Genomic DNA, 7,730 nt, shown 5'->3' with positions numbered 1-7,730 from the left:
TTCCATAAAACCCTCGTCGTCAGCAAAGAATCTTGGCGTTCTATTCGATAGTAATCTGTCATTTGAGAGCCACGTCGCCAACACCTGTAAAATTGCGTTTTTCCATTTTAAGAATATATCTAAACTACGTCATATGCTGTCAATGTCAGATGCAGAGAAGTTAATTCATGCATTCATGACATCAAGACTAGACTACTGTAATGCACTGTTAGGTGGGCCCTGCAGGCTTATTACAAAAACTCCAACTGGTCCAAAACGCGGCAGCTCGAGTTCTTACACGTACAAAAAAGTATGAACATATTAGCCCGGTTCTGTCAACCTTGCACTGGTTACCTATAAAGCATCGCGTTAACTTTAAAATCTTGCTTATTACCTATAAAGCCTTACATGGTTTAGCTCCTCAGTACTTGAATGAACTCCTTTTGTATTACAGTCCTTCACGTGCATTACGCTCTCAGGCGTCCTGTCAGTTGGTAATACCTAGAATTTCAAAATCAAGTGCAGGTGGTAGATCCTTTTCCTATCTAGCGCCTAAACTTTGGAATAGTCTTCCCTGCACTGTCCGGGAGGCAGACACACTCTGTCAGTTTAAATCTAGACTAAAGACGCATCTTTTTAATCTTGCATACACTACACTTCCATAATATAAATCCTCTGAGGGTTTAGGCTGCATTAGTTAGATCAACCGGAACCAGAAACACAACTGATGTACTTGTTGCATCAAAGAGTGCAGAACAGTACTCTACCTCAGCCAGTCTTGTCTCATTGTTCCAAGGTTACCAGAGCGAGCAGGATGCAGTTCATGGCCTGACCTGATGGTAGAGCGGAGAAGCGGCGACCTGACAAGAGCTGAGATGATAGAGCTGGATAAAGAAGGACATGGTCACCTGACACGTCTTCACCACAAAATTTCAAATGCTATTAGATTATTAATGATAATCTTAAACTATAATTTACCTTATTAGTAAGTATATTTATTTTATTTAGCCTTGTTGTGCAAGCTCTCTGCACTATTTGCCTGGCCGGGGGGGCTGCTTTAGAATTTTAAAGTTTTACTTAATTAATATTGCATATAGGAATTTATAGTCTGTTATATTTGACCTGTGCTTCTCTCTCCTTTATCTTAAATGTGTGCTCTCACTGAGCGTGTGTGTGTGCGTGCGTGTCTGTGTGTGTGTGCGTACTTGTCTGTGTATGTGTGTGTGTGTGTGTCTATGTCTATGTGTGTGTGTTAGTACGTGTGCATATTGTGTGTGTGGAGTGTTTTGTATGTGGGTATGTCTGTCTTCTGTGTTTTCAACTTTTTCTTGTTTTTGCAGGTACAACTTTAATTGTTTTGCTTATAGTCAATATGTCTTATGTACAGCTGCTTTGTAACAATGAAAATTGTAAAAAGCGCTATATAAATAAAGTTGAGTTGAATTGAGTTTAGTCTTCACCACAAAATTTCCAATGCTATTAGATTATTAATGTTAATCTTAAACTATAATTTACCTTATTAGTAAATTTATTTATTTTTATTTAGCCTTGTTGTGCAAGCTCTGTGGAGCTTGTGCAGAGGCAGCAGCTTTTGCCAGAGGGGAACTGGAATCCCCTGGTTGGGCCTGGGTTCTACTGAGGTTTTTTTCTTTTTTTTTGGAGTTTTGGGTTCCTCGCCACCGTTTGCATACTGTCTTGCACTATTTGCCTGGCCGGGGGGCTGCTCTACAATTTTAAAGTTTTACTTAATTAATATTGCATATAGGGATTCATAGTCTGTTTAATATTTGACCTGTGTTTCTCTCTCCTTTATCTTAAATGTGTGCTCTCACTGTGCGTGTGCGTGCGTGTCTGTGTGTGTGCTTGTCAGTGTGTGTGCGCATTTGCGTGTGTGTCCATGTGTGTTAGTACTGTACATGTGTATATTGTGTGTGTTGAGTGTTTTGTATGTGGGTATGTCTGTCTTCTGTGTTTTCACATTTTTCTTGCTTTTACCTGTATAACTCTATATGTTTTGATTATAGTCAATATGTCTCATGTACAGCTGCTTTGTAACAATGAAAATTGTAAGAAGCGCTATATAAATAAAGTTGACTTGACTTGTGCTAGACAGGCATGACACTGCCAAGGACTGACGAACCATTCTGGAGGACCATGTGCACCCAGTGATTCAAACATTGTACCCTGAAGGTGGTGCCATGTATCAGGATGATAATGCACCAATACACACAGCAAGACTGGTGACGAAACTGGTTTGATGAACATGAACGTGAAGTTGAACATCTCCCATGGCTTGCAGTCACCAGATTTGAATATTATAGAGCCACTTTGGGGTGTTTTGGAGGAGCGAGTCAGGAAACGTTTTCCTCCACCAGCATCATGTAGTGACTTGGCCACTGTTCTGCAAGAGGAATGGCTCAAAATCCTTCTGGCCCTTGTGCAGGACTTGTCTCTGTCATTCCCAAGACGAATTGATACTGCATTGGCTGCAAAAGGAGGCCCTAAACCATACTAATAAACGATTGTGGTCTAAAACCAGGTGTTCCATTGTCCACTTTTCATTTCCAATTTGTACATAATGTTGCACATGTGATATTGAAAGTGTACATTTAAATACAGAAATACCATGCCATTTTATAAACTGCACTGTCAAATTGCATATTAATTCTAAACTGTATAATTGCTTCCAATATGCTTACATGCATGTAGTAATGCATACCGCATTGTCTTATATGATAGACAATGATATTGACAAACCAACAGCAGAAGTATGCCCATTTTTAGCAGCCACCATTAATGCAGAGCGTCCTGCGTGATCAACTGAGTTTACATCTGCGCCGCAGTTCAATGCAAACTGCGGCGCTGCAACACCTCCTGCATGAGCTGCTGCATGCAGTGGAGTCCTGTGGACAAAAAGACGCCAACGAAATAAAAACCTGAATGGATGGTAAACAAAGATATGCAAAGATATGTTTCTCTGTTTTGTGCTCTGATCTCTATTTAATTAGCTCACCTTCCTTTGGAATCTCTTAGCTTCAGAATCTGTGTTCCCATCGTTTCCACCAGCAGTTCAGCTGCACCATCATGACCATTTATTCTATAGATAAAGATACAGGAGATGGTTCATGAAAGATGATGAAGGATGTGTGTGTGTTCTGAAGTTAAGCAGAAGGGCTTCACTCACAATGCGCAGTGTAACGGTGTAAAGGGATTTCCTTCCAGGATGCTTGATGCTTTATATTCAAGTACAACTTCCAAACAGTCCTTGTGTCCTAAAAATAAAAAAGTCTTCATTTTTACTTGGATTGTCATGTGTGATGTGGTAAGATGTTAGCATGAAACATTTAACAAGCTTTTCGAGCAAACTATTCATGGCACTCATGTAATCGGTAACACTCAACAATAAGGTGCTATTTGTAAACAATTAGTTAATGCATTAGCTACATGAACTAACAATGAACAATACTTCTGTTCTAAAGCATTTATTAAAGGGATAGTTCACCAAAAAATAAAAATTCTATCATCATTTACTCACCCTCATGTAATTTAAAACATGTATGACTGTTAAACACAATCTCATTTTGTGTTTAACAGAAGAAAAAAAATCACAATAATTTTATTTCTACTATGGTAGTGGAACTGAAAATTGCTAACATTCTTATCTTTCTCTGTGTTCATCAGACAACAAAGAAACTTATGTAGGTTTGAAACAACCCGAGGGCGAGTAAATGATGACAAATGGCTCATTTTCAGAATCATAATCATTTATTGTCATTATACAAAAGTATAATTCAATTATGTGCAATATCTTAAGTGCAGAAACAAAAACAAATCCGTCCTCTAAGACATTTATTCTGTGTGCACAAGCAAGAGAACGTCTTGGTTACGGATGTAACGTCTTGGTTACGGATGTAACCTCGGTTCCCTGATGGAGGGAACGAGACGTTGTGTCGAACCGACAGAATGGGGTTTGTCTTGAGAACCTATCATCTTCTGAGTATTTAGAAAAGGCCAATGAAAATTGGCGAATTAAATTTGCATGCCGGGCTCCTCCCCGGATGTCCGGGTATAAGAGGGAAGCACGTCAAATCCCACCGACCTACTAACAACTCACACCCACCCAATCAACAAATCCCGGTACACCTCAACTACCAACACACACAGTCGAGAAGCACCTCCTCTCCAATACCACAAGCTATCCAAACACCCCAACCGAACCGCTGGCCCTCAACACCCCCCCTCCCACACCAACACCCCCACTCACACACCCATCACCCACCAGCCCCACCCCACACGTGCGCCAGTGTTGTGGCATGAGGGACACAACGTCTCGTTCCCTCCATCAGGGAACCGAGGTTACATCCGTAACCAAGACGTTCCCTTTCTGTCGGTCTCTCGACGTTGTGTCGAACCGACAGAATGGGGTTCCTATGGAAAACGCCACAGCACTGAGCCGCGTCACAATCTCTGCGGAGCGACGTTGACTGGCCTGGGCGAGTCAGACGAACACGCTAGCGCGAAATTATGACCTTCCAGTGGAGAGGAAGGGGGACCCAGAGCTTTCCACAAAAAGTTGGGAAGCCCCCTAACGCCGGCCGTCACGGGCGGAGGCCTGATTCTCTAAATGGCGAGAAGCCGCCCGGCACCGTACGGGCCACTGGGTAAGCATTATTCCCCCCTGGGGGAAAAACGCTGCAGAGGCCACTACCTACCGTAGGGAGGAATTAGTGGAGACACCACATGGTCTCACCATCAGGGGAGAACTCATGGGAAGGAATGTGCGGACTGCAGGAGTTAACCGCAAGGTGGGAGTCCACCTGGGGAGGTCATGGGTTGCCAAGGTGGGAACCATTCATGAGGATACATCAGACGGAACAGCCCACGGAGGGGGGGTTACCACGTCTGGAGCACTAGGTCCGGTTAGAGCCATCTGGGAGATAACTCAACTGTTCCCCGGCCTAAGGGGGCAGGGCTGCTCTGCCCAGCCTGTCCCCTGGAAGGGTGCTTAGTGATGGATGGAATGCCTGTTCTTTACCCAGTGGGGGAAAGAGGGGAGGCGTAATAGCCGCTGATCCCCCTAAGGAAGGGGGAAGGGCTTTCGCAGGCGTACGCCCTACCAGCTGCCGGTCCCACACCTTGCCAGGATGCGGGCTGACACCGGTTCCGCGCGTAGGTATTAGAACCTCGGAGTTGTTGGGCATAGCCCAACCCGCAGCTCTGCAGATGTCTGCCAGAGAGGCGCCCTGAGCCAGTGCCCATGAGGGGTGTGCCTCACTCCCAACGGGCAGGGGCGAAATGAGATCGGTATGCCCTAACGAGGGCATCCACGATCCAGTGCGCCAGCCTCTGTTTGGAGACAGCCCTCCCTTCTGCTGACCTCCGAAACAGACAAAGAGCTGCTCAGAGCTTCTGGGCTCTGCGTGCGGTCCAAGTAGAGGCGCCGTGCGCGTACTGGACACAACACGGATAGGTTGGGTCTTAAAATCTTGCTTATTACCTATAAAGCCTTACATGGTTTAGCTCCTCAGTACTTGAATGAACTCCTTTTGTATTACAGTCCTTCACGTGCATTACGCTCTCAGGCGTCCTGTCAGTTGGTAATACCTAGAATTTCAAAATCAAGTGCAGGTGGTAGATCCTTTTCCTATCTAGCGCCTAAACTTTGGAATAGTCTTCCCTGCACTGTCCGGGAGGCAGACACACTCTGTCAGTTTAAATCTAGACTAAAGACGCATCTTTTTAATCTTGCATACACTACTCTTCCATAATATAAATCTTCAGAGGGTTTAGGCTGCATTAGTTAGATCAACCGGAACCAAAAACACAACTGATGTACTTGTTGCATCAAAGAGTACAGAACAGTACTCTACTCTCAGCCAGTCTTGTCTCATTGTTCCAAGGTTACCACAGCGAGCAGGATGCAGTTCATGGCCTGACCTGATGGTAGAGCGGAGAATGGGAAGTGGGGACCTGACAAGAGCTGAGATGATAGAGCTGGATAAAGAAGGACGCGGTCTCTTGACATGTCTTCACCACAAAATTTCAAATGCTATTAGATTATTAATGATAATCTTAAACTATAATTTATTTTATTATTAAGTTTATTTATTTTATTTAGCCTTGTTGTGCAAGTTCTCTGGAGCTTGTGCAGAGGCAGCAGCTTTTGCCAGAGGGGAACTGGAATCCCCTGGTTGGGCCTGGGTTCTCCTGAGGTTTTTTTTCTCGATTAGAGTTTTGGGTTCCTCGCCACCGTTTGCATACTGTTTTTGCACTATCTGCCTGACCGGGGGGGCTGCTTTAGAATTTTAAAGTTTTACTTAATTAATATTGCATATAGGAATTTATTATCTGTTATATTTGACCTGTGCTTCTCTCTCCTTTATCCTAAATGTGTGCTCTCACTGAGCGTGTGTGTGTGTGCGTACTTGTCTGTGTCGTACGTGTGTGTGTGTGTGTGTTGTGTGTGTGTGTGTGCGTGCGCATCCGTGTGTGTGTGTGTCTCTGTGTCTGTGTGTGTTGGTGCGTGTGCGTGTTGTGTGTGTGGAGTGTTTTGTGTGTGGGTGTGTCTGTCTTCTGTGTTTCAACCTTTTCTTGTTTTTGCAGGTACAACTTTGATTGTTTTGCTTGTAGTCAATGTGTCTCATGTGCAGCTGCTTTGTAACAATGAAAATTGTAAAAGCGCTATATAAATAAAGTTGAGTTGAGTTGAGTTGAGTCTTCCTCCCCTGTGGGGAGCGCCTCCAGGTTCACCACCTGGTCTCTCGGAAGAGTGGTGGGAACTTTGGGCACGTAGCCGGGGCGGGGTCTCAATATAACGTGAGATTCCCGGCCCCGACTTCTAAATCTGTGGACACGGAGGGTGCTTGCAGATTCCCTACCCTCTTGGAAGTGAGCACCATGCGGAAGCCATCTTTATCAAGACTGAGAAAGAGCGGCAACCCAACACTCACGGCGGCCCGACGTCCGCTTCTTCCTGGGCTCGACCTCCCGAGGGAGGGAGCCCAAGGAATCGTCGGAGTCGGATGGCAGTACGTCACCCCCCGATGCTGCAAGAGACATCTCATCATCACGCATCGTGTCCGAATACGTGATTGAGGAATAAGATGGCGGACCACCCACCCCCAGTGCCGTGTTTACCGGAAGTGCATGTGGAACTTAGTAAGACCTGGAGCGCCCCTTTCCGGCATGTTTCACGTCAAACAAAGTTCCGTCACCCTCTCTTCCCTCGAGGTTGAGACAGCTGGAGGATACATCATTGTCCCCCAGGTGGAGTATGCCGCCGCGATGCACTCGTGCCCGTAGGCGGCGGCCACCTGGGGGGGCTCGACCTAGACTCCCGTCCAAAGCATGTGGTGTCTCGGCATCTCTGGTGTCGAGAGCTTACATTGCGGCGGACCAAGCTGCCTCCTCTCTCCACGCTATGGCTCCTGCCAGGCCAGGGCATTGAGAGAGCTCCACGAGCGTAAGACCGACCCAGCGCTTATGCAGGAACTCTGCGCCGCCACCGACCTCGCTCTACGGGCGACCAAGGTGACCATGCGGGCCCTGGGTCGGACGATGTCCACACTTGTGGTCCATGAGAAACTCCTCTGGCCGATCCTTGTGCAGTTGAGTAACGCCGAGAAGGTCCACTTTCTCGACGCACCCATCTCGCAAGGGGGGGCTGGTTGGTGTTACTGTCGAGCCGCAGCGGCCCTGCTCACCCCCGCCCGTCAGGGGGCGCGAGACCCGCACGCGGCCTCCCCCGGAGG

At 46.2% G+C, this 7,730-nt stretch overlaps 1 protein-coding gene across 1 annotated transcript in view; it reads right to left on the bottom strand.

Annotated features, from left to right (window-relative positions):
* The window catches only part of LOC130571613 (serine/threonine-protein phosphatase 6 regulatory ankyrin repeat subunit C-like), a 180,343-nt gene that overhangs the window by 11,426 nt on the left and 161,187 nt on the right, over nt 1-7,730 (bottom strand). The window contains 3 exon segments of the mRNA XM_057362739.1: nt 2,737-2,882; nt 2,993-3,076; nt 3,164-3,251. Of these exon segments, the coding sequence (XP_057218722.1) occupies nt 2,737-2,882; nt 2,993-3,076; nt 3,164-3,251 (318 nt within the window).

The sequence above is a fragment of the Triplophysa rosa genome, linkage group LG20 (genome assembly GCF_024868665.1).
Source record: "Triplophysa rosa linkage group LG20, Trosa_1v2, whole genome shotgun sequence".
In the NCBI taxonomy this organism is placed as follows: Eukaryota; Metazoa; Chordata; class Actinopteri; order Cypriniformes; family Nemacheilidae; genus Triplophysa; species Triplophysa rosa.
Note: the sequence above shows the minus strand (reverse complement) of the source record. Positions and strands in the feature narration are given on the sequence as shown.